At 47.9% G+C, this 27,747-nt stretch overlaps 1 protein-coding gene across 1 annotated transcript; it reads right to left on the bottom strand.

Moving 5' to 3' along the window:
- Window positions 1–1,638: 1,638 nt before the first annotated feature.
- On the bottom strand, window positions 1,639–27,736 carry psat1 (phosphoserine aminotransferase 1). Its single transcript, XM_038982117.1, has 9 exons — window positions 27,561–27,736; window positions 26,931–26,991; window positions 26,491–26,560; window positions 23,316–23,521; window positions 12,175–12,347; window positions 11,606–11,775; window positions 7,437–7,565; window positions 6,414–6,551; window positions 1,639–2,907 (listed from the first exon to the last, which is right to left on the bottom strand). Exons 1-9 carry the CDS (start codon window positions 27,615–27,617, stop codon window positions 2,805–2,807), a joined length of 1,107 nt encoding a protein of 368 aa, XP_038838045.1. The 5' UTR covers window positions 27,618–27,736; the 3' UTR covers window positions 1,639–2,804.
- Between the last annotated feature and the right edge of the window lie 11 nt (window positions 27,737–27,747).

The raw sequence follows: 27,747 nt of genomic DNA, 5'->3' as shown, positions 1-27,747 counted from the left end.
CTAGGTACATTACTACCTTTAGGTTGGTTGTTTTTAAGCTCAACTTCCAGATTTCCACCAAGGACGTTGCCTCTCCGATCATCACTCTCCCTCGCTTGGGCAAGGGACATTTAATGTACACTCGGATGTGACGATGTAAAATGTCATTCAAGGACTGAGTGTTTAGGGCCGAGGGTTGTCTACTTTGAGGTTGGAACGCAGCCCCTCCCTCCTCAGCAGCAGGCGCACGTGAAGGGAACAGCCGGAACCAGTTTACGCTGGACAGAAGCTATACTTTTTATTGAGTTGTAATTGGCTGAAACAAATAATAAGCTTGTGCAGTTTCTCATCACCTCACACATATTAAATTAACAGAGGACGGGTCCATTCGGGTCCAGTTGGTAAACACAATTATATCAGACTCGACCCAGATCCGAGACAAAAGACAGAATTTAAGACCCGGACCCGCTCGGGTCAAGGGTCGGATCTCGGTTCTTTTGGACACGTGAAGACTCAGGACAGAGTTGTGTAAATATACTGTATTAGGTTAGTCCTCAGAACAGAGTTGACTTCATGTGACCCCTACCACCACATTAACGTAGCTCCACCTAGTGGCCTCTTCAGTAACGTGGATTCATCCCTGTGTCAGTGGCGCCACCTAGTGGCCTGTTCAGTAACGTGGATTCATCCCTGTGTCAGTGGCGCCACCTAGTGGCCTGTTCAGTAACATGGATTCATCCCTGTGTCAGTGGCTCCACCTAGTGGCCTCTTCAGTAACGTGGATTCATCCGTGTCAGTGGCGCCACCTAGTGGCCTCTTCAGTAACGTGGATTCATCCCTGTGTCCGTGGCGCCACCTAGTGGCCTGTTCAGTAACATGGATTCATCCCTGTGTCAGTGGCGCCACCTAGTGGCCTGTTCAGTAACGTGGATTCATCCCTGTGTCAGTGGCGCCACCTAGTGGCCTGTTCAGTAACATGGATTCATCCCTGTGTCAGTGGCTCCACCTAGTGGCCTCTTCAGTAACATGGATTCATCCCTGTGTCAGTGGCGCCACCTAGTGGCCTGTTCAGTAACGTGGATTCATCCGTGTGTCAGTGGCTCCACCTAGTGGCCTCTTCAGTAACGTGGATTCATCCGTGTGTCAGTGGCTCCACCTAGTGGCCTCTTCAGTAACATGGATTCATCCCTGTGTCAGTGGCTCCACCTAGTGGCCTCTTCAGTAACATGGATTCATCCCTGTGTCAGTGGCGCCACCTAGTGGCCTGTTCAGTAACGTGGATTCATCCGTGTGTCAGTGGCTCCACCTAGTGGCCTCTTCAGTAACGTGGATTCATCCGTGTGTCAGTGGCTCCACCTGGTGGCCTCTTCAGTAACATGGATTCATCCCTGTGTCAGTGGCGCCACCTAGTGGCCTCTTCAGTAACGTAGATTCATCCGTGTGTCAGTGGCGCCACCTAGTGGCCTGTTCAGTAACATGGATTCATCCCTGTGTCAGTGGCGCCACCTAGTGGCCTGTTCAGTAACATGGATTCATCCCTGTGTCAGTGGCGCCACCTAGTGGCCTGTTCAGTAACGTGGATTCATCCGTGTGTCAGTGGCGCCACCTAGTGGCCAGTATCTCATATAGTACAACATAAAAGAAGGCAGGAATAACATGCAAGTTAAAGAGTTCGTTTTTAATGGAATGTCAATAACACTTTAGACAGAAACAGATTCAACATTTATCTGTGTAAATAAATGCACTGATCGTCAGTAAATCCACGAACTTGATACAGCTAGAGTTAACACGCGACAAGAGAGACAATATCAAAGTGGTTAAGGCATTTGTAACACTGACTTTCCAACACTCTGGTAAAAAGTGCACCTCACCACAGCTATATCCTCTATGGTGTCTGACCCAAACAGCACCCTGGACCCATGGATTCTACTACTAGTAACACACAGAGTTAAAAAGTCTGGAGAGATTGGTCTGGGGTCAGTGTGTTGGTCTGGGGTCAGTGAGCTGGTCTGGGGTCAGTGAGCTGGTCTGGGGTCAGTGAGTTGGTCTGGGGTCAGTGAGCTGGTCTGGGGTCAGTGAGCTGGTCTGGGGTCAGTGCGTTGAGCTGGTCTGGGGTCAGCATGTGGTCTGGGGTCAGTCTGGGGTCATGTTCAGGAAAGTTCAACATTACAAAACAGTCAGATAGAAATGTATCATATACATCATATACACTGCAGCTCTTTAATTACTTACCATTATCTCTTATTCTTATCCATATATTTTAAAACGGCATTGTTGGTTAAGGTCTACGTAACTAATATAATTTGATTTGATTGGCTGTCAGGTACAATATGATTGGCTGTCAGGTACAATATGATTGGCTGTCAGGTACAATATGATTGGCTGTCAGGTACAATATGATTGGCTGTCAGGTACAATATGATTGGCTGTCAGGTACAATATAAATTGGCTGTCAGGTACAATATAAATTGGCTGTCAGGTACAATATGATTGGCTGTCAGGTACAATATAAATTGGCTGTCAGGTACAATATGATTGGCTGTCAGGTACAATATAAATTGGCTGTCAGGTACAATATGATTGGCTGTCAGGTACAATATGATTGGCTGTCAGGTACAATATGATTGGCTGTCAGGTACAATATAAATTGGCTGTCAGGTACAATATGATTGGCTGTCAGGTACAATATGATTGGCTGTCAGCTCTATTCAGTGCATCTCCATCTGTTACGTTGTGAATGTTTCACCTTACTGAATGAACCCTGGTCCCACAGATCCAGCAGCATAGCCTGCTCTGATTGGTCCAGCATGCTGTATGGCCTTCTCCTATTGGTGCTCCTTAAGGAACTCCTTCATGTAATTGGCCAGAACCTGAGCATCTTCCACTGTCACAGCGTTGTAGAGAGACGCACGTATTCCTCCCACTGACCTGTAGGGGGAGACACAAACACCATGAGCAAATAGAGACAGATCGATACAGAGACGTATTCCTCCCACTGACCTGTAGGGGGAGACACAAACACCATGAGCAAATAGAGACAGATCGATACAGAGACGTATTCCTCCCACTGACCTGTAGGGGGAGACACAAACACCATGAGCAAATAGAGACAGATCGATACAGAGACGTATTACACTCACAGACAGACAGATACAGACAGACGTATTCCTCTCACAGACAGACAGACAGATACAGACAGACGTATTCCTCTCACAGACAGACAGACAGACAGACAGACAGACATATTCCTCTCACAGACATATTCCTCTCACAGACAGACAGACAGACAGACAGACAGACAGACAGACAGACGTATTCCTCTCACAGACAGAGACCGACAGAGAGACAGACAGACCTGTTCAGGGTCTAAAAAGGGGAGGTCCCCATTCTTTAAAGAGACGACGCCGTAATGAGATCAGTAATGCAGCCGAAGCGAGTGAAAACAGGCCCTTTACAAGATGACATCATGTCAAGAGCGTTGGATTATTACTACAGAGAGTCCAGACAGTCTACTTTAGGAAACTTTGTGAAAGGACATTTAGAGAAAAATCAGAGAAGTTCCCTTTAAAAGGACCCGCCAATCAAAGCCAACAGCAGCTTCCCGGGTGGCGCAGCGGTCTAAGGCACTGCATTGCAGTGTCGAGGCGTCACTACAGACCCTGGTTCAGCGGTCTAAGGCACTGCATCGCAGTGTCGAGGCGTCACTACAGACCCTGGTTCAGCGGTCTAAGGCACTGCATCTCAGTGTTGAGGAGTCACTACAGACCCTGGTTCAGCGGTCTAAGGCACTGCATCTCAGTGCTAGAGGAGTCACTACAGACCCTGCTTCAGCGGTCTAAGACACTGCATCTCAGTGTTGAGGAGTCACTACAGACCCTGGTTCAGCGGTCTAAGGCACTGCATCTCAGTGCTAGAGGAGTCACTATAGACCCTGGTTCAGCGGTCTAAGGCACTGCATCTCAGTGCTAGAGGAGTCACTACAGACCCTGGTTCAGCGGTCTAAGGCACTGCATCTCAGTGCTAGAGGAGTCACTACAGACCCTGGTTCAGCGGTCTAAGGCACTGCATCTCAGTGCTAGAGGAGTCACTACAGACCCTGGTTCAGCGGTCTAAGACACTGCATCTCAGTGCTAGAGGAGTCACTACAGACCCTGGTTCAGCGGTCTAAGACACTGCATCTCAGTGCTAGAGGAGTCACTACAGACCCTGGTTCAGCGGTCTAAGGCACTGCATCGCAGTGTTGAGGCGTCACTACAGACCCTGGTTCAGTGGTCTAAGGCACTGCATCTCAGTGTTGAGGAGTCACTACAGACCCTGGTTCAGCGGTCTAAGACACTGCATCTCAGTGCTAGAGGAGTCACTACAGACCCTGGTTCAGCGGTCTAAGGCACTGCATCTCAGTGCTCTAGGAGTCACTACAGACCCTGGTTCAGCGGTCTAAGACACTGCATCTCAGTGCTAGAGGAGTCACTACAGACCCTGGTTCAGAGGTCTAAGACACTGCATCTCAGTGCTAGAGGAGTCACTACAGACCCTGGTTCAGCGGTCTAAGGCACTGCATCTCAGTGCTAGAGGAGTCACTACAGACCCTGGTTCAGCGGTCTAAGACACTGCATCTCAGTGCTAGAGACGTCACTACAGACACCCTGGTTCAGCGGTCTAAGGCACTGCATCTCAGTGCTAGAGGAGTCACTACAGACACCCTGGTTCAGCGGTCTAAGGCACTGCATTGCAGTGTCGAGGCGTCACTACAGACCCTGGTTCAGCGGTCTAAGGCACTGCATTGCAGTGTCGAGGCGTCACTACAGACCCTGGTTCAGCGGTCTAAGGCACTGCATCTCAGTGCTAGAGGAGTCACTACAGACCCTGGTTCAGCGGTCTAAGGCACTGCATCTCAGTGCTAGAGGAGTCACTACAGACCCTGGTTCAGCGGTCTAAGGCACTGCATCTCAGTGCTAGAGGAGTCACTACAGACCCTGGTTCAGCGGTCTAAGGCACTGCATCTCAGTGCTGGAGGAGTCACTACAGACCCTGGTTCAGTGGTCTAAGGCACTGCATCTCAGTGCTAGAGGAGTCACTACAGACCCTGGTTCAGCGGTCTAAGGCACTGCATCTCAGTGCTGGAGGAGTCACTACAGACCCTGGTTCAGCGGTCTAAGGCACTGCATCTCAGTGCTAGAGGAGTCACTACAGACCCTGGTTCAGCAGTCTAAGCCACTGCATCTCAGTGCTGGAGGAGTCACTACAGACCCTGGTTCAGCGGTCTAAGGCACTGCATCTCAGTGCTAGAGGAGTCACTACAGACACCCTGGTTCAGCGGTCTAAGGCACTGCATCTCAGTGCTGGAGGAGTCACTACAGACCCTGGTTCAGCGGTCTAAGGCACTGCATCTCAGTGCTAGAGGCTTCACTACAGACACCCTGGTTCAGCGGTCTAAGACACTGCATCTCAGTGCTAGAGGATTCACTACAGACCCTGGTTCAGCGGTCTAAGGCACTGCATCTCAGTGCTAGAGGCGTCACTACAGACACCCTGGTTCAGCGGTCTAAGGCACTGCATCTCAGTGCTGGAGGAGTCACTACAGACCCTGGTTCAGCGGTCTAAGGCACTGCATCTCAGTGCTGGAGGAGTCACTACAGACCCTGGTTCAGCGGTCTAAGACACTGCATCTCAGTGCTAGAGGAGTCACTACAGACCCTGGTTCAGCGGTCTAAGGCACTGCATCTCAGTGCTAGAGGAGTCACTACAGACCCTGGTTCAGCGGTCTAAGGCACTGCATCTCAGTGCTAGAGGCGTCACTACAGACACCCTGGTTCAGCGGTCTAAGGCACTGCATCTCAGTGCTAGAGGCGTCACTACAGACACCCTGGTTCAGCGGTCTAAGGCACTGCATCGCAGTGTTGAGGCGTCACTACAGACCCGGGTTCGATCTCAGGCTGTCACAACCAGCCGTGACTGGGAGTTCCATAGGGCGGCACATGACTGTTGTTGGAGCGTGACCCTGGCTAGCCGTCATTGTTTTATGTTGCCGTCTGGTTTGCTTCATATAAGGAATTTGAAATGGTTTACACTTTTACTTTAGAGTATATGTTAGCGATTACTTTTACTTTTGATACTGAAGTATATTTAAAACCAAATACTTTTAGACTTTTACTCAAGTAGTATTTTACCGGGTGACTTTCACTTTTACTTGAGTCATTTTCTATTAAGGTATCTTTACTTTTACTCAAGTATGACAATTGGGTATTTTTTTCCACCGCTGGTTACATGGTTATTAAATTACACAAACACACCTTGAGCAGAGACACAGACGGAAGACCCCTCTTACCCACCAGTCACACATATACACTGTGTGTGTGTGTGTGTGTGTGTGTGTGTGTGTGTGTGTGTGTGTGTGTGTGTGTGTGTGTGTGTGTGTGTGTGTGTGTGTGTACCTGTGTCCCTTCAGTGAGATCATCCCCAGTTTGGAGGCTCCGTCCAGGAACTCCTTCTCCAGAGTTTCGTCACCCTGTTTCTTCCCCACGCGGAACGGAACGTTCATACGACTACGACACGCCACGTCCACCGGACACCTGACCACGTAACACACACCAGTTACCATGGAGACAGGCATGCTCACAACATGTTACACAGGTATACATTTTACAAACTCCATCTTGTAAACCGAACACCTTGTAACACTTCCCAATACACGGCAGTTACCATGGAAACAGGATTGAGCCTATTCCTACTGAATGTTATTTTCTGTTCAGAATCTCTCCCTCCCTTCCGCCCTCCCTCCCTTCCTCCCTCTCCCTCCCCCCTCTCTCTCTCTCTCCCTTCCTTCCTCCCTCCCCCTCCCTCTCTCCCTTCCTTCCTCCCTCCCTCCCTCCCTTCCTCCCCCTCCCTCCCTTCCTCCCTCCCTCCCCCTCTCTCTCTCCCTCCCTTCCTTCCTTCCTCCCCCTCCCTCCCCCTCCCTTCCGCCCTCCCTCTCCCTCCCTCCCTTCCTCCCTCTCCCTCCCCCCTCTCTCTCTCTCTCCCTTCCTTCCTCCCTCCCCCTCCCTTCCTCCCTCTCCCTCCCTTCCTTCCTTCCTTCCTCCCTCCCTCCCTCCCTCCCTCCCTCCCTCCCTCCCTCCCTCCCTCCCTCCCTCCCTCCCTCCCTCCCTCCCCCTCCCTCTCTCTCTCTCCCTTCCTTCCTCCCTCTCCCTTCCTCCCTCACTTTCTACCTCTCCCTCTCCCTTCCTCCCTCACTTTCTACCTCTCCCCCCCTTCCTCCCCCTCCCTTTCTCCCTCTCCCTCCCTTCCTCCACCTCCCTTCCTCCCCCTCCCTTCCTCCCTCTCCCTCCCTTCCTCCACCTCCCTCTCTCTCTCTCCCTTCCTCCCTCTCCCTTCCTCCCTCCCTCCCTTCCTTCCTTCCTCCCCCTCCCTTCCTCCCTCCCTCCCTCCCTCCCTTCCTCTCCCCCTGAAAGGATACTAACGTGTAGAAGTGGTTGGAGGAGTTGATGATATCATAGATCATACTGGACTTCTTCTGGTTGAGCGTTTCCATGGCGTCAACACCTCCGTTGTTCTTTATCCACTCCAGAACCAGACTCATGATGTAGATACTAGAGAGAGACACAGTGTACAAAACATTAGGAACACCATCTCATGCTGCCTGTTAGACTAGTGGACTGTGTTCATCTCATGTTAGACTCATGATGTAGATACTAGAGAGAGACACAGTGTACAAAACATTAGGAACACCTTCCTAATATTGAGTTGCACCCCCACCCCCTTTGCCCTCAGAACAGCCTCAATTCGTCGGGGCGTGGACTCTACAAGGTGTTGAATGCTTACCACAAGATGTGTGACCTGTTGCTACAAGAAAAGGGCAACCAGTGAAGAACAAACACCAATGTAAATACAACCCATATTTATGGTTATTTATTTACCCTTTCGTACTTTAACCATTTGCACATCATTACAACACTGTATATAGACATAATATGACATTTCAAATGTATATTATTTTGGAACTTTTGTGAGTGTAATGTTAACTGTTCATTTTTGTTTATTATCTATTTCACTTGCTTTGGCAATGTAAACTTATGTTTCCCATGCCAATAAAGACCTTAAATCGAATTGAAAGGGAGAGAGAGAGAGAGAGAGAGAGAGAGAGAGAGGCGGGGAGAGAGAGAGAGGGGGGGGGTAGAGAGAGAGAGAGGCGGGTAGAGAGAGAGAGGGGGGGGGTAGAGAGAGAGAGAGGCGGGGAGAGAGAGAGAGGGGGGGTAGAGAGAGAGAGGCGGGTAGAGAGAGAGAGGGGGGGTAGAGAGAGAGAGAGGCGGGTAGAGAGAGAGAGGCGGGTAGAGAGAGAGAGAGCTTGGGGAGAGAGAGAGGCGGGTAGAGAGAGAGAGGGGGGGGTAGAGAGCGAGAGGCGGGTAGAGAGAGAGAGAGGCGGGTAGAGAGAGAGGCGGGTAGAGAGAGAGAGAGGCGGGGAGAGAGAGGTGGGAGAGAGAGAGATAGAGAGGCGGGAGAGAGAGAGAGGGGGGGTAGAGAGAGAGAGGGGGGGGTAGAGAGAGAGAGAGGCGGGTAGAGAGAGAGAGGGGGGGGTAGAGAGAGAGAGAGGGGGGGTAGAGAGAGAGAGAGGCGGGTAGAGAGAGAGAGGGGGGGTAGAGAGAGAGAGAGGCGGGTAGAGAGAGAGAGGCGGGTAGAGAGAGAGAGGCGGGGAGAGAGAGAGAGGCGGGGAGAGAGAGAGAGGGGGGGTAGAGAGAGAGAGAGAGAGAGAGAGAGATAGAGAGACGGGGAGAGAGAGAGATAGAGAGAGAGAGAGAGAGAGAGAGAGAGAGAGAGAGAGAGAGAGAGAGAGAGAGAGAGAGAGGCGGGGAGAGAGAGAGAGAGAGAGGCGGGGAGAGAGAGAGAGAGAGAGGCGGGGAGAGAGAGAGAGAGAGAGAGAGAGAGAGAGAGAGAGAGAGAGAGAGAGGCGGGGAGAGAGAGAGATAGAGAGGCGGGGAGAGAGAGAGAGGGGGGGAGAGAGAGAGAGGCGGGTAGAGAGAGAGAGGGGGGGGTAGAGAGAGAGAGAGGCGGGTAGAGAGAGAGAGAGGCGGGTAGAGAGAGAGAGAGGCGGGTAGAGAGAGAGAGGGGGGTAGAGAGAGAGAGGCGGGTAGAGAGAGAGAGGGGGGGGTAGAGAGAGAGAGAGGCGGGTAGAGAGAGAGGCGGGTAGAGAGAGAGAGAGGCGGAGAGAGAGAGAGGTGGGAGAGAGAGAGATAGAGAGGCGGGAGAGAGAGAGGGCGGGTAGAGAGAGAGAGGGGGGGGTAGAGAGAGAGAGGCGGGTAGAGAGAGAGAGGGGGGGTAGAGAGAGAGAGGGGGGGGTAGAGAGAGAGAGAGGCGGGGAGAGAGAGAGGGGGGGTAGAGAGAGAGAGAGGCGGGTAGAGAGAGAGGGGGGGTAGAGAGAGAGAGAGGCGGGTAGAGAGAGAGGGGGGGTAGAGAGAGAGAGAGGCGGGTAGAGAGAGAGAGGCGGGTAGAGAGAGAGAGAGCTTGGGGAGAGAGAGAGAGGCGGGGAGAGAGAGAGAGGGGGGGGGAGAGAGAGAGAGAGGCGGGGTAGAGAGAGAGAGGGGGGGGTAGAGAGAGAGAGGCGGGTAGAGAGAGAGGCGGGTAGAGAGAGAGAGAGGCGGGGAGAGAGAGAGGGGGGAGAGAGAGAGATAGAGAGGCGGGAGAGAGAGAGAGGGGGGGTAGAGAGAGAGAGGCGGGAGAGAGAGAGAGGGGGGGGTAGAGAGAGAGAGAGAGGCGGGAGAGAGAGAGAGAGAGGGAGGGGGGGGGGGGTTGTAATGCTTGGTTGGAACAAAAGCCTGCACACCCATACCTGCTGTAACCCTGCAGTAATTGAAGCCAGGCACTGTGTGTGTGTTACCTGAAGCAGGCTGGTGTGTGTGTTACCTGAAGCAGGCTGGTGTGTGTGTTACCTGAAGCAGGTTGGTGTGTGTGTGTTACCTGAAGCCAGGCACTGTGTGTGTGTTACCTGAAGCAGGCTGGTGTGTGTGTTACCTGAAGCAGGCTGGTGTGTGTGTTACCTGAAGCAGGCTGGTGTGTGTGTGTTACCTGAAGCAGGCTGGTGTGTGTGTTACCTGAAGCAGGCTGGTGTGTGTGTTACCTGAAGCAGGTTGGTGTGTGTGTGTTACCTGAAGCAGGTTGGTGTGTGTGTTACCTGAAGCAGGCTGGTGTGTGTGTTACCTGAAGCAGGCTGGTGTGTGTTTACGTGAAGCAGGCACTGTGTGTTACCTGAAGCAGGCACTGTGTGTGTGTTACCTGAAGCAGGCACTGTGTGTGTGTTACCTGAAGCAGGCTGGTGTGTGTGTTACCTGAAGCAGGCTGGTGTGTGTGTTACCTGAAGCAGGCACTGTGTGTGTGTTACCTGAAGCAGGCTGGTGTGTGTGTTACCTGAAGCAGGCTGGTGTGTGTGTTACCTGAAGCAGGCTGGTGTGTGTTACCTGAAGCAGGCTGGTGTGTGTCTTACCTGAAGCAGGCTGGTGTGTGTCTTACCTGAAGCAGGCTGGTGTGTGTCTTACCTGAAGCAGGCTGGTGTGTGTCTTACCTGAAGCAGGCTGGTGTGTGTGTTACCTGAAGCAGGCTGGTGTGTGTGTTACCTGAAGCAGGCTGGTGTGTGTGTTACCTGAAGCAGGCTGGTGTGTGTGTGTTACCTGAAGCAGGCTGGTGTGTGTGTGTTACCTGAAGCAGGCTGGTGTGTGTGTGTTACCTGAAGCAGGCTGGTGTGTGTGTGTTACCTGAAGCAGGCTGGTGTGTGTGTTACCTGAAGCAGGCTGGTGTGTGTGTTACCTGAAGCAGGCTGGTGTGTGTGTTACCTGAAGCAGGCTGGTGTGTGTGTTACCTGAAGCAGGCTGGTGTGTGTGTTACCTGAAGCAGGCTGGTGTGTGTGTGTTACCTGAAGCAGGCTGGTGTGTGTGTTACCTGAAGCAGGCTGGTGTGTGTTACGTGAAGCAGGCTGGTGTGTGTTACGTGAAGCAGGCTGGTGTGTGTTACGTGAAGCAGGCTGGTGTGTGTTACGTGAAGCAGGCTGGTGTGTGTTATGTGAAGCAGGCTGGTGTGTGTTATGTGAAGCAGGCTGGTGTGTGTTACCTGAAGCAGGCTGGTGTGTGTTACCTGAAGCAGGCTGGTGTGTGTTACCTGAAGCAGGCTGGTGTGTGTTACCTGAAGCAGGCTGGTGTGTGTTACCTGAAGCAGGCTGGTGTGTGTTACCTGAAGCAGGCTGGTGTGTGTTACCTGAAGCAGGCTGGTGTGTGTTACGTGAAGCAGGCTGGCGTGTGTTACGTGAAGCAGGCTGGTGTGTGTTACCTGAAGCAGGCTGGTGTGTGTTACCTGAAGCAGGCTGGTATGTGTTACCTGAAGCAGGCTGGTGTGTGTTACCTGAAGCAGGCTGGTGTGTGTTACGTGAAGCAGGCTGGTGTGTGTTACCTGAAGCAGGCTGGTGTGTGTTACCTGAAGCAGGCTGGTGTGTGTTACCTGAAGCAGGCTGGTGTGTGTTTACGTGAAGCAGGCTGGTGTGTGTTACCTGAAGCAGGCTGGTGTGTGTGTTACCTGAAGCAGGCTGGTGTGTGTGTTACCTGAAGCAGGCTGGTGTGTGTTACCTGAAGCAGGCTGGTGTGTGTGTTACCTGAAGCAGGCTGGTGTATTGTACAGGGAGTTGTTCTGAGCCTGCACTTGGTAGTTAAGGACAACGGGACACTCCGTCAGAGCGTGGCCAATGAGATCCTCTCTCACGATCACCACAGTAACACCAGCACAGCCCACGTTCTTCTGAGCCCCCGCGAAGATCAGCCCAAACTATTCATAACACATTGAATAAACACCAACACAGGAAGTTATTACTGGGTTATTACCCTTTAATGTTTTAGGTCATTTCTGGGTAAAATAAAATGCTAACCAAAAAAACATGCAGTAGTTGATAAGCTTTCCCGTAGCATACATTATGCTACATAATCAGCACCTCAAACCAGCACCTCAAATCTCATTTCCATGCATTTTAATGATGTAAATATGTCGTTCTGCCCCTGAACAAGGCAGCTAACCCACTGTTCCTAGGCCGTCATTGTAAATAAGATTTGTTTTTAACGGACTTGCCTAGTTAAATAAAGTTTATTTTTTATTTTTTAAATGATGTAGCCGATTTTGACTTTGCAGCGTGGTTGTGTCTTGGGAACCAAGTGAAATGCTCAACCTTACCTTGGAAACGTCGACGGGTCGGGACAGGAAGTTCGATGACATGTCAGAGACCAGGACGGCTCCGTGGGTTTCGGGGATGAAGTTGTACTCCACGCCGTGCACTGTCTCGTTGCAGCAGTAATACACGTAGGACGATCCAGGGGTCAACGACCAACTGCTGGGGTCAGGGATCTCTGGAGGACCACACAGTCAGAATCATTAGACCACACAGTCAGAATCATTAGACCACACGGTCAGAATCATTAGACCACACGGTCAGAATCTTTTGTCAATGACTGACCACGAGAATCTAAATAGGTCAGATCAGGTTTGCAATGAATAACTTCAATCAGACCCCCCGCAGGGTGGGGGGGGCGGACTAGTGGTGGTTAACGTCCTCACGTCCTGTAAATCAAGGGGGGGTTCAGGTCTCCCTCTCCAATATTCACCTAAGGAATGTACTTTGTTTCCAAGATATTTTTTCCCACCGAAACTCTAACACGTTCAAAAGCAACTACTGGAACAACATTTCTAACATAGACCGTGGGGAACGGTCAGAGGTGATCTATAGAATACTAATGTCATATTGTTTGTTATTTTGTGATGTCATTAAAAAATATAACAAAGGAAATACTGTAACTTGGAAAGTATACCCACTACTAGCTGGAGTTTCCATACTATGCGTTGTGCATGTAATATGAAAAATGATGCAAGTGTTTTTGTTAAGAGAGGGATGTGATTTGAGAAACTATAAGAGATAATTGTTTTACATAACAAGGTACAAGTGACAAGTCACACCTCCGAGTGAGGTCAGAGCTCCGAGTGAGGTCAGAGCTCCGAGTGAGGTCAGAGCTCCGAGTGAGGTCAGAGCTCCGAGTGAGGTCAGAGCTCCGAGTGAGGTCAGAGAGCGTGTCAGCTTGACGGAACTGCTCCTTTCAAACAAACTGTATAAATGACGAATTAAGAAATGAACACAGCAGACCAGAAAAGCATGAAGCTGTACGTTTAAAGTGGTTTGAACTTTGAATCTCAACACGAGGTAGAGACGATAAACTCACCTCCCGGACAATCACTGGTACGACTGCTTAGCTGTCCTAAGTAAAGTATCTAGAATGCGAATTTAAGTGGGACCATCCTGTTACTCTGCTCAAACCATCGTATCACGCTACTCTCATCACCTGTTACGGGATTTTTGTGTTTAATGACTAAAATATGTATACATTTGACTTGTTTGAATGTTGAATGTTATGTGTTCCTTGTTTGGAAAGAATGGGTTTATCTCCAGACAGGCTAGAATGATGTCTCTACCCAGGGAGGGGAAAGACCTTGGGTTGGTTGTAGATAGTTGAACAGGTGGCAGACAGTAATGAGAACGCTAACTATACTGCCATTGTATCCGAGAGGAGGATGGACATTAAAACCTATGACATCATCTTTATTATATAACCTGATGTAAATTGTACTATGATTCAGTACTCTCGAGAATAAACGCTATTGATTGATTGATTTTAAGACTGGTATCTGTCCATTTTATGCAGATAATTATCTTACAAATTCTTATTTATGGGCAGAGTGTTTTAATTGAATTGGTTAATAAACAGGAATCAAAATTCCTTTAACATCACCCCACTGGGAAACCATCAACACGGCTGACTATCCTATCTTCAAAGAAGCATCTTCCAGAGCGAATGGAAGGAAAATGAACTCTGTAGTTCTGTTCAGGACTACACGACAAGTCACCTGATACCGGACAACTACAGAGAAAAACAACAGTAGAAGACTTGTTGGAACCCTTTTGGACAATCAGAGTCTTACAAGCGTGCCACAAAAAAGGCCTAAACTGTATTACAAGCATCAGACACCTGAAAGCTCCCAGTTAATCACATTATCCCTGGTGTCAAGAGGTGAGTGTAGCTGGTGCTGTCAGGCGCAGGAGAGCAGAGGTGAGTGGACAAAGCCCTTTACTACGGCAACCGCGTCACAAAACAAATGCCCAATGAACAAGTGTGGCAGCACAAAGTACAAAAACACAAGTACCAAGTACAGGCTGCCACAAAGCACGGGTATAAAATAAGCCCGGCGCAAACCAGACGGAAGCGTGCCAACCTCAACAATAAACAATTACACACACAGACATGGGGGGAACAGAGGGTTAAATACACGACAGGTAATGAGGGAATGTAAACCAGGTGTGTGGGAAAACAAGACAAAACAAATGGAAAATGAAAGGTGGATCGGCGATGGCTAGAAGACCGGTGACGTCGACCGCCGAACAAGGAGAGGGACCGACTTCGGCGGAAGTCGTGACACCTGGTTAGTTACTACTGGCTTAACAAGACATGAGCAGCAGCAGTACAGAACAATTGTTAGGCCGGCACATATATTCTGATGTGATTTAAGCATTGACATGGACTCAGAACATCAAATTTTATCTATGAACAATTGTAATTGAGTACAAAACTGACAATTTGGGAAAATATAAATATAGCTTGCGACATGTTACCTTTTTCATGCTAGTAAAGGTTGGAGACCCCTGCTATATGCCTATAGGTTTTTGTTGTATTTTTAGTATATTTACAATGTCACTTATTTGATTTCTTTACTATGTTACTTTGATGGCCAAAAGTATGTGGACATCCCTTCAAAATAGTGAATTTGGCTAATTCTGCCACACCCGTTGCTGACAGGTGTATAAAATCGAGCAGAGCCATGCAATCTCCATAGACAAACATTGGCAGTAGAACTCAGTGACTTTCAACATGGCACTGTCATAGGATGCCACCTTTCCAACAAGTCAGTTCATCAAATTTCTGCCCTGGTCAACTGATGTTATTTTGTAGTGGAAACATCTAGGAGCAACAACGGCTCAGCCGCGAAGTGGTAGGCCACACAAGCTCACAGAACGGGAGCGCCGAGAGCTGAAGCACGTATACATTGTCTGTACTCGGTTGCAACATTCACTACAGAGTTCTTAACTGCCTCTGGAAGCAACGTCAGCACAATAACTGTTCGTTGGGAGCTTCATGAACTGGGTTTCCATGGCCGAACACCCGCACACAAGCCTAAGCTTACCATGTGCAATGCCAAGCGTCGGCTGGAGTGCTGTAAAGCTCACCGCCATTGGACTCTGGAGCAGTGGAAACGTGTTCTCTGGAGTAATGAATCATGCTTCACCATCTGCCAGTCCAACAGACAAATCTGGGTTTGGCAGATGCCAAGAGAACGCTACCTGGCCGAATGCATAGTTCCAACTGTAAAGTTTGGTGGAGGAGGAATAATGGTCTGGGGCTGTTTTTCATGGTTCGGGATAGGCGCCTTAGTTCCAGAGAAGGGAAATCTTAACGCTACAGCATACAATTAAATTCTAGACGATTCTGTGCTTCCAACTTGGTGGCAAAAGTTTGGAGAAGGACCTTTCCTGTTTCAGCATGACAATTCCCCCGTGCACAAAGCGAGGTCCATACAGAAATGGTTTGTCGAGATCGGTGTGGAAAAATTTGAAAAGGGCAGGCGCTCGACCACTCTGGAGGGATGCCGGCCTCCCGAGTGCTCATTGCAAACTGGGCTAGTCTGAGACTGATCAGGATAACGTTTTGGATGAGGACACAGGGTCTACCTAGTCTGAGACTGATCAGGATAAAGTTTTGGATGAGGACACAGGGTCTACCTAGTCTGAGACTGATCAGGATAAAGTTTTGGATGAGGACACAGGGTCTACCTAGTCTGAGACTGATCAGGATAAAGTTTTGGATGAGGACACAGGGTCTACCTAGTCTGAGACTGATCAGGATAACGTTTTGGATGAGGACACAGGGTCTACCTAGTCTGAGACTGATCAGGATAAAGTTTTGGATGAGGACACAGGGTCTACCTAGTCTGAGACTGATCAGGATAAAGTTTTGGATGAGGACACAGGGTCTACCTAGTCTGAGACTGATCAGGATAACGTTTTGGATGAGGACACAGGGTCTACCTAGTCTGAGACTGATCAGGATAAAGTTTTGGATGAGGACACAGGGTCTACCTAGTCTGAGACTGATCAGGATAAAGTCCAGTTATAGATGAGGACACAGGGTCTACCTAGTCTGAGACTGATCAGGATAAAGTTTTGGATGAGGACACAGGGTCTACCTAGTCTGAGACTGATCAGGATAACGTCCAGTTATAGATGAGGACATTGTCAAAACCTGCTCATTCTACACTGATGAGTGTGAAGATAACAATGCAGACAACTATACAGTCCAAACACACAACCTGCCCTGGACTGATGCCCAACCACGTGGAAACATATCCTGCCCTGAACTGATGCCCAACCACGTGGAAACATATCCTGCCCTGAACTGATGCCCAACCACGTGGAAACATATCCTGCCCTGAACTGATGCCCAACCACGTGGAAACATAGCCTGCCCTGAACTGATGCCCAACCACGTGGAAGCATAGCCTGCCCTGAACTGATGCCCAACCACGTGGAAACATATCCTGCCCTGAACTGATGCCCAACCACGTGGAAACATATCCTGCCCTGAACTGATGCCCAACCACGTGGAAACATATCCTGCCCTGAACTGATGCCCAACCACGTGGAAACATATCCTGCCCTGAACTGATGCCCAACCACGTGGAAACATAACCTGCCCTGAACTGATTCCCAACCACGTGGAAACATAGCCTGCCCTGAACTGATGCCCAACCACGTGGAAACATAACCTGCCCTGAACTGATGCCCAACCACGTGGAAACATATCCTGCCCTGAACTGATGCCCAACCACGTGGAAACATATCCTGCCCTGAACTGATGCCCAACCACGTGGAAACATATCCTGCCCTGAACTGATGCCCAACCACGTGGAAACATAACCTGCCCTGAACTGATTCCCAACCACGTGGAAACATAGCCTGCCCTGAACTGATGCCCAACCACGTGAAAACATATCCTGCCCTGAACTGATGCCCAACCACGTGGAAACATATCCTGCCCTGAACTGATGCCCAACCACGTGGAAACATATCCTGCCCTGAACTGATGCCCAACCACGTGGAAACATAACCTGCCCTGAACTGATTCCCAACCACGTGGAAACATATCCTGCCCTGAACTGATGCCCAACCACGTGGAAACATATCCTGCCCTGAACTGATGCCCAACCACGTGGAAACATAACCTGCCCTGAACTGATTCCCAACCACGTGGAAACATATCCTGCCCTGAACTGATGCCCAACCACGTGGAAACATATCCTGCCCTGAACTGATGCCCAACCACGTGGAAACATATCCTGCCCTGAACTGATGCCCAACCACGTGGAAACATATCCTGCCCTGAACTGATGCCCAACCACATGGAAACATATCCTGCCCTGAACTGATTCCCAACCACGTGGAAACATAGCCTGCCCTGAACTGATGCCCAACCACGTGGAAACATATCCTGCCCTGAACTGATGCCCAACCACATGGAAACATATCCTGCCCTGAACTGATGCCCAACCACATGGAAACATATCCTGCCCTGAACTGATGCCCAACCACATGGAAACATATCCTACCCTGAACTGATGCCCAACCACATGGAAACATATCCTGCCCTGAACTGATGCCCAACCACATGGAAACATAGCCTGCCCTGAACTGATGCCCAACCACATGGAAACATATCCTGCCCTGAACTGATGCCCAACCACGTGGAAACATATCCTGCCCTGAACTGATGCCCAACCACGTGGAAACATATCCTGCCCTGAACTGATGCCCAACCACATGGAAACATATCCTGCCCTGAACTGATGCCCAACCACGTGGAAACATAGCCTGCCCTGAACTGATGCCCAACCACGTGGAAACATATCCTGCCCTGAACTGATGCCCAACCACATGGAAACATATCCTGCCCTGAACTGATGCCCAACCACATGGAAACATATCCTGCCCTGAACTGATGCCCAACCACATGGAAACATATCCTGCCCTGAACTGATGCCCAACCACATGGAAACATAGCCTGCCCTGAACTGATGCCCAACCACATGGAAACATAGCCTGCATGCCAGACGGTCTCTCAGAGAATGACGAGCTCTATTGTATTTGGTGTAACGCTTTAGAACGGCGACTGGTGAGTATTGGCTCAGATTGAGTTTTATAGCTGGTTTGGACACCATGCATTGTGTTAGTGTAATTATCCACTGCACCAGAGAACTTTCTAAAATTCTGTAACTGTAGAAAACCCTTTCAGTTGCTCTTGAACACTTTCTCTCAAACACTAACGCTGCTTTTCGACTAATACCCGTGTTCCACTAGTGTATACACCCTCATGTTAGAAGTATAAAATGTCTATAAGTCTTTGCTAGGTAAAGCTCCGCCTTATCTTAGCTCACTGGTCACCATAACAACACCCACTCATACCTGCTGGAGCGCGTGCTACATCTCACTGGTCATCCCCAAAGCCAACACCTCCTTTGGCCGCCTTTCCTTCCAGTTCTCCGCTGCCAATGACTGGAACGAATTGCAAAAATCGCTGAAGTTGGAGACTTATATCTCCCTCTCTAACTTTAAGCATCAGCTGTCAGAACAGCTAATCGATCACTGTACCTGTACACAGCCCATCTGTAAATAGCACACCCAACTACCTCATCCCCATATTGTTTTTATTTACTTTTTTGCTCTTTTGCACACCAGTATTTCTACTTGCACATCCTCATCTGCACATCTATCACTCCAGTGTTAATTTGCTAAATTGTAGTTACTTCGCTACTATTGGCCTACTTATTGCCTTACTTCCTTAATACATCTGCACACACTGTATACAGATTTTTCTACTGTATTATTGACTGTATGTTTGTTTATTCCATGTGTAACTCTGTGTTTTTGTCGCACTGCTTTGCTTTATCTTGACCAGGTCGCAGTTGTAAATGACAACTTGTTCTCAACTGGCCTACCTGGTTAAATAAAGGTGAAGTAAAAAATGAGGATGACTCAACACTATACACGTCACCTACTACAGCAACTGAAATGACTGCTGGTTAAATAAAGGTTACCTGGTTAAATAAAGGTTACCTGGTTAAATCTAGGGCTGACAGTGAGGACTTGTGAAGAACAGAATCAACAACGTATGTATAATCAAAACAGTTGCTTTGTGAGGTGTTAAAGTTCACTGTTAGCCATTGTTATGTAAATGCTGGCTGAAAAGTGGCCCGTCTTTGGCCCAAAGTGAGAGTAGGTCCACCAGAACCATGACCCAGTGAGACAAGACTGCAAGCCAATGTCACCTCTACTATTTTTTTCCATCACTGAGCAAATTTCAGGTCTGCTGAGCGCAACGCCCGACGTTACTGTGAACACTGAGGCCGTATCCGCTTTTAAGGAACAGCGGTCAAGTAGGCTACTGTGGCTATTTGATCATAATGTAGGCCTGTGGAGAAAATGCATCCCATAACATTTTAACATGGAAATAGCTGTTCTATCATTCAGCCTACAGTAGCAGACAATGTGTGGTGTTCAATGTAGGCCTACATCCCATGAGACTTTTGACATTAACCTGTTTATCCACTTGTCCTTCAGACAAGGAGGTGACTGAAAATGTCTGTGTGTTGTTTGATGCAAGAAACCCCTTTACAAAATAAAATGCATCATTATTCCCATTCCATTATTACAGAGAATCAGACAAATTATGCTACCCTCTGCCTATTGGCTACTTAGCGTATTCGAGCCTCTCTCAAAATACAACACTGCCCCTTTAAGACAAGAAAATAAAGTTATTTTCCTGACTGGCTTTTCAAAGATGTCTAGAAATGTAGACGTTTTGCGCTCTTCGAGGAAGCAACCACTCCCCCATTGCTGACTACACATTATCTATAACTGGGGTAATAACTCACTAACTAGCAAAGGATATCAACAAATGATCTATATAACTGGGCTGATAACTCACTAACTAGCAAAGGATATGAACAAATGTACACACATCGCTACATGTAGCTTTCGCTTTGATCTCAAAACAAGCTCATTTACTCACGACCGCTCATGCTGTAAACACAGTCCAGTTCAAAGTGAATGAATCAGATCCATATATGGCAATGGTCTATTTGCATATAGGCCTAGTGCAGCTCTGATTGGTTATGGCGCACCGGTCTGTGTAGAGTACGTGCCTGAGTCGTGCCTGTCAATGCAATAGAATCCGATGCATTCAGCCTACAAAAAAAACAAAAAAAAACTCTAGAAAGTTGAGTAAAGTTCAATCTCGTGCTTCTCTGCGTGCGCTAATATTTCTTGTGTGCGGCAGTCCCTGTGGAGCCGCGCGAGGGAACATTGGTCCCTGTGGAGCCGCGCGAGGGAACATTGGTCCCTGTGGAGCCGCGCGAGGGAACATTGGTCCCTGTGGAGCCGCGCGAGGGAACATTGGTCCCTGTGGAGCCGCGCGAGGGAACATTGGTCCCTGTGGAGCCGCGCGAGGGAACATTGGTCCCTGTGGAGCCGCGCGAGGGAACATTGGTCCCTGTGGAGCCGCGCGAGGGAACATTGGTCCCTGTGGAGCCGCGCGAGGGAACATTGGTCCCGGGCTTGAGTAGACGGTAACAGAAAAGTCTAAGCCTTTTTGGTAAAAAAAAAAAAAAACACTGGGATAAATCCTGTATGTGAATGTGCCATAAAACACGTATTAACCTGCAGAGAGAAGAGCTAGTGTTTACAGGGCACTCTGCCCCCTCAACGGTCACACCTCTGCTTCTGGAACACTCTGTTGCTGAGGGCAACCCTCTCATAACATGCGTCATGTAACCTGGTCAGCAAATCAGAGATCTAATCTGGGCTCATAGAACCCTCACACTAGCGCTGAAAACTCTTCAGTCATTTCAATTCAAGGGGATTTATTGGCATGGGAAACATATGTTAACATTGCCAAAGCAAGTGAACTAGACCTAGTTCTAAACTAGTCTCTCACTACAGCCCCAGGAGTACACAGCAAGTTGACAAACCCCCCCTGGCTGCACCGACAACAAAAGGATTCAACTGGACCTCTCACCCATGGACCCTATTCTCCACCACTATGGACTTCCAAACTGGTGTTGGTGCGTGACTAACTATGTACGTGGACTTTGTTAGGGTTCATCTGTATATTCAATCTTCCTATAGGTGCATTGTTACTATGTCCATAAAAGTATTGCATAGCATATTCAATAGTACCTCTACATGTAAATGTGCTTACACACGCTTCTTCGGGAGTTTACATGTCCGTGTTGTAATAGCATGTAGCATACCCTGTTTATCTGGCCCTTTTGGCAGTTCATGTTAAGTTTATGTAGCTTCGTAGTTTGTTAAGACGAAAAAAGATTATAGTCAAGAGTGCAGTATAACCGCAGTATAAGTGCAGTATGCTGCAAATACTGCATCCAAAATAACACAACTTTCTTTAATGCAGTTTGCGGTGTAACTGCCGTTTTAGAGTGCTTAAAACACAAGAAAAGCTAAATTAATAAGTTTTATTGCTTCTTTAATCAGAACAACAGTTTTCAGCAGTGCTAACATAATTGCAAAAGGGTTTTTTAATGATCAATTAGCCTTTTAAAATGATAAACTTGGACTAGCTAACACAACGTGCCATTGGAACACAGGAGTGATGGTTGCTGATAATGGGCCTCTGTACACCTATGTAGATATTCCATTTAAAATCAGCCGTTTCCAGCTACAATAGACATTTACAACATTAACAATGTCTACACTGTATTTCTGATCAATTTGATGTTATTTTAATGGACAAAAAAAGTGCTTTTTGTTCAAAAACAAGGACATTTCTAAGTACCTCAAACTTTTGAATGTTAGTGTATATATATATATATATACACATATTTAATTAATTATTATGATGATTATTTTATTATAAAACAAAAAAAAATCTCGCCCGCTTCACTTTTCTGGGGGGAAAATTTGTTAAACAGTAAATCAATTTTGTCAGGCCTTAGTGTGGAATCAGTCACGTGTAGTTAGTGTGGGAATCAGTCACGTGTAGTTAGTGTGGAATCAGTCACGTGTAGTTAGTGTGGGAATCAGTCACGTGTAGTTAGTGTGGGAATCAGTCACGTGTAGTTAGTGTGGGAATCAGTCACGTGTAGTTAGTGTGGGAATCAGTCACGTGTAGTTAGTGTGGGAATCAGTCACGTGTAGTTAGTGTGGGAATCAGTCACGTGTAGTTAGTGTGGTAACCAGTCACGTGTAGTTAGTGTGGTAACCAGTCACGTGTAGTTAGTGTGGTAACCAGTCACGTGTAGTTAGTGTGGGAATCAGTCACGTGTAGTTAGTGTGGAATCAGTCACGTGTAGTTAGTGTGGAATCAGTCACGTGTAGTTAGTGTGGAATCAGTCACGTGTAGTTAGTGTGGGAATCAGTCACGTGTAGTTAGTGTGGAATCAGTCACGTGTAGTTAGTGTGGTAACCGGTCACGTGTAGTTAGTGTGGTAACCGGTCACGTGTAGTTAGTGTGGTAACCGGTCACGTGTAGTTAGTGTGGTAACCGGTCACGTGTAGTTAGTGTGGGAATCGGTCACGTGTAGTTAGTGTGGGAATCAGTCACGTGTAGTTAGTGTGGGAATCAGTCACGTGTAGTTAGTGTGGGAATCAGTCACGTGTAGTTAGTGTGGGAATCAGTCACGTGTAGTTAGTGTGGGATTCAGTCACGTGTAGTTAGTGTGGAATCAGTCACGTGTAGTTAGTGTGGGAATCGGTCACGTGTAGTTAGTGTGGGAATCGGTCACGTGTAGTTAGTGTGGTAACCGGTCACGTGTAGTTAGTGTGGGAATCGGTCACGTGTAGTTAGTGTGGGAATCGGTCACGTGTAGTTAGTGTGGGAATCGGTCACGTGTAGTTAGTGTGGTAACCGGTCACGTGTAGTTAGTGTGGAATCAGTCACGTGTAGTTAGTGTGGGAATCAGTCACGTGTAGTTAGTGTGGGTTAATGGTGTGAGGCGGATAGATAGTGTCAACAGGAGACATGAGGAGTCATTCTGCTACATTAAACTGTTAACACAGAACACCGTGTCTCCTGTTATCACTCGTAGCAACCACTGGCTCCAGACAGACAGACAGACAGACAGACAGACAGACAGACAGACAGACAGACAGACAGACAGACAGACCACACACACACACACACACACACACACACACACACACTTACTGGTGTAGGTGTCCAGTTTGGGGTGAACCACATTGACCTTGCCGTATTTCTCAGCTTCCTTGGCAGCATTGGACGACCAGGTGCCCGTCACTAGGTAATCAGCACACCTGTCCTCCTTTAGACGAATCAGATTGAGGGGGACGGCACTAAACTGGCCCGTCCCGCCCCCCTGGAGGAACATGACTTTGTAGTTGTCTGGGATACTCCTGGAGAGAGAGAGAGAGAGAGAGAGAGAGAGAGAGAGAGAGAGACAGAGAGAGACAGCGAGAGACAGCGAGAGAGAGAGACAGCGAGAGAGAGAGAGAGACAGCGAGAGAGAGGGAGAATCTAATAAAACAAATTGAACTAGACAGCCTAAGAATGCAAATCCATAAAAAAAAGGAATTGAGGAATCTGTCCAACCAAAAACACAGAGACCCAGAAAACCTGAGCCTACACCTTCACTATGGTGAATCACTAAAACAATACAGAAATACACTAATCGGGATAAGAAGGAACAGCACGTCAGAAATCAGCTCGATGCAACTGAAGAATCCAGAGAATGTAACCACTCTTGAAAAAAATTGGAACACACTAAACAAACACAAAGATGTACCTATCCAAAACGGAGATGTGTGGATAAACCTCCAATCTTTTTGGCCCTAGAATGACACCACTGTTGGCTAGGCAACAATGTGGAGTGTTCTAGAACGGGTATTCTCAAACTGGGGGACCCCCATGGGTACGCCAAATCAAAATATGAGTCACATTTTGTTTCTTCTTCACATTTTCAAACAGTCCATTTATATTGTCCAACGGGGCTATACATTTGGGTGAGGTTTTTTCCTCGCCTGAGTCTCCTCGTTTCACCGCCAAAAATAAAATGAAACCATCTAGTGTTCAGCGAAATAACAACACAATGTCAAATACAGGAAGCCTTGTCAAATAATTGACATCCAATCACATTAACCGTTACTCTCTCGCGGGAATTCCACTAACGGTCCGTATGTAGCCAAACGTAGGGAGACATAGTGGAGTGGTAATGCGCGCGCAAGCTGTTGCTCCCAACGCCACTTGGGTACACTGTAGTATCCACCGAGAGGCTCTCGCTGCCCAGGGAATGCCTGACAGCTTGAAAGACGTTTTGGACACTACAGTGAAAATGGTTCACTTTGTTAAAGCAAGGCCCCTGAACTCTCGTGTATTTTATGCACTATGCAATGATATGGGCAGCGACCATGTAACGTTTTTACAGCATACAGAAGTGCGCTGGTTATCAAGGGGAAAAGTATTGACACGTTTTTTGGAATTTTGAATTGAGAGACGAGCTTAAAGTTTTCTTTACTGACCATCATTGTCACTTGTCTGACCGCTTGCATGGTGCCCAGTTTCTCACACGACTGGCCTCTCTGGGTGATGTTTTTTCTCACTTGAATGATCTGAACCTAGGATTACAGGGACTATGCAACTATATTCAATGTGGGGGACAAAATTAATGCTATGATTAAGAAGTTGGAGCTCTTCTCTGTCTGCATTAACAAGGACAACACACAGGTCTTTCTATCATTGTATGGTTTTTTTGTGTGCAAATGAACTCAACCTTACGGACAACGTCAACTGTGATATAGCGAAGCACCTGAGTGAGTTGGGTGCGCAATTACGCAGGTACTTTCCCGAAAACGGATGACACAAACAACTGGATTTGTTATCCCTTTCATGCCCTGCCTCCAGTCCACTTACCGATATCTGAACAAGAGAGCCTCATCGAAATTGCAACAAGCGGTTCTGTGATAATGTAATTTAATCATAAGCTGCTGCCAGATTTCTGGATTGGGCTGCAATCAGAGTATCCTGCCTTGGCAAATCGTGCTGTTAAGACAATGATGGCCTTTGCCACCACATACCTATGTGGGAGTGGATTCTCGGCCCTCACTAGCATGGAAACTAAATACAGGCACAGTGTGTGAAAAATGATTTAAGACTGAGACTCTCTCCAATACAACCCAACATTGCAGAGTTATGTGCATCCTTTCATGCACACCCTTGTCTTTAACCCGTGGTGAGTTATTCACCATTTTCAATTAACAAATCAGGTTTTATATGTAAAATAAAGAGCAAAATTATTGATTATTATTATTTGTGCCCTGGTCCTATAAGAGCTCTTTGTCACTTCCCACGAGCCGGGTTGTGACAAAAACTCACACTCATTCTTATGTTTAATAAATGTAATAAATGTAAATGTATAAATGTAATAAATGTATAGTGTGTGTGGCAGGCTTACAATGATGTTAAAAAACAACATTTTGGGGCCTCCCGGGTGGCGCAGTGGTCTAGGGCACTGCATCGCAGTGCTAGCTGCGCCACCAGAGTCTCTGGGTTCGCGCCCAGGCTTCGCAGCCGGCCGAGACCGGGAGGTCCGTGGGGCGACGCACAATTGGCATAGCGTCGTCCGGGTTAGGGAGGGTTTGGCCGGTAGGGATATCCTTGTCTCATCGCGCTCCAGCGACTCCTGTGGCGGGCCGGTCGCAGTGCGCGCTAACCGAGGGGGCCAGGTGCACGGTGTTTCCTCCGACACATTGGTGCGGCTGGCTTCCGGGTTGGAGGCGCGCTGTGTTAAAGAAGCAGTGCGGCTTGGTTGGGTTGTGCTTCGGAGGACGCATGGCTTTCGACCTTCGTCTCTCCCGAGCCCGTACGGGAGTTGTAGCGATGAGACAATTTAGTAATTACTAGCGATTGGATACCACGAAAATGGGATAAAAATGTATCTAAAATAAAATAAAATAAAAACAACATTTGAGAGTGTGCTGACCCTGGTGCTAGAAGGGGGTACAGCTGGAGGTTGAATGTTTGAAGGGGTACGGGACTATAAAACGTTTGGGAACCACTGTTCTAGAATGATACACTGTTGCCTAGCCAACGATGTGGGGTATTCTTGAATGATACACTGTTGCCTAGCCAACGATGTGGGGTGTTCTAGAATGATACACTGTTGCCTAGCCAACGATGTGGGGTGTTCTAGAATGATACACTGTTGCCTAGCCAACGATGTGGGGTGTTCTAGAATGATACACTGTTGCCTAGCCAACGACGTGGGGTGTTCTAGAATGATACACTGTTGCCTAGCCAACGATGTGGGGTGTTCTAGAATGATAAGCTCATGACCAGTCGGATGGTGTGAGTGTGTGTTTATACTCACAGTAGCTCCCGTAACAGGTTTTCTGTGGTGTTCATGATCTTGGTGAAGTCTGACGACCGATGGCTCATCTCTGCAAGGACAGAATAAAATACAGTAAAATAGCTAGCTATTAAGACACCCTGAGAATGCCAAGAGTGTGCAAAGCTGTCAAGGCAAAGGGTGGCTACTTTGAAGAATATCAAACATATATTTTGATTTGTTTAACACTTTTTTGGTTACTACATGATTCCATATGTGTTATTTCATAGTGTTGATGTCTTCACTATTATTCTACAATGTAGAAAATAGTAAAAATAAAGAAAACCCTTTGAATGAGTAGGTGTGTCCAAACTTTTGACTGGTACTGTGTGTGTGTGATATATATATATTTATATAATAAATACGTGGAAACAACGTTGATTCAACCAGTGTGTGCCTCACTGGCTGAGAGAGAGACTCACCCAGGACACTGATGCCGCTGCCATTATAGTCGAGCAGTTCTTTCTGCGCCTGGAACAGCACCTGAAAATACAGCACATTCACGTCAATCAAAACCCTTACATGTCTTGAATACAGGTCATTCTAAAAACCAAGGTCAGACCGGTGCCACCCGGATAAATTAACAACTTTTGGATAAGCCCTACCCGACTTGACAGTGGTTCTAGCGCCGTCTAGAGGTGTATACCGTCGCTTGGCACCGGAGCATTTTCCGCATGGATGTTTAAGCGGCTGATGCAACTCAACTATCTAGTTTCATCAAAGGCCTGCCAGCCTACTCTTCTTGCATGATAAAAGATATGTCCTCATGTTTTAACACGTTGTTTCTGTTCACAGTCAAATGGCCAGTTTACAAAAGATACATCTATCATGCTGTTTCAACGACGAAGAGATGCAACCGCGCACTCGCTAGCCTTCTCTCATCAAATAAAACGCTTGATTTTGTATCAAATATTTTGTATGAAACTTTGCACTTTTGCAAATTGCATTACGGAAAAGATAGCATCCATAGAATTCATTTCGGTTTCTCTTCGTGTTACAGGCTACAATCATTACTTTTTCGGTTTTCAACGCGCAGTAAAAAGTCAACTTACAGACTGTGGTAGCTTTGCAGGTCCAGCACCGAAGTTAATGGTCACTTTTTTTTCCATGTTTAACGTGATTGTGTTCCTTCTGTAAAGTGGCTGTTGCTTCCTGCTCGGTCCAAATCAGATTCCCAGTGATGCCGATTACGCAACTGTGCCTCTAGCTCCTCTCTCTGTTCATCATGTAGCAGATCCG

This window comes from Salvelinus namaycush, unplaced genomic scaffold (genome assembly GCF_016432855.1).
Source record: "Salvelinus namaycush isolate Seneca unplaced genomic scaffold, SaNama_1.0 Scaffold103, whole genome shotgun sequence".
Classification (NCBI taxonomy): domain Eukaryota; kingdom Metazoa; phylum Chordata; class Actinopteri; order Salmoniformes; family Salmonidae; genus Salvelinus; species Salvelinus namaycush.
The sequence above is the reverse complement of the archived record's forward strand: the minus strand, read 5'-3'. Positions and strand labels throughout refer to the sequence as shown.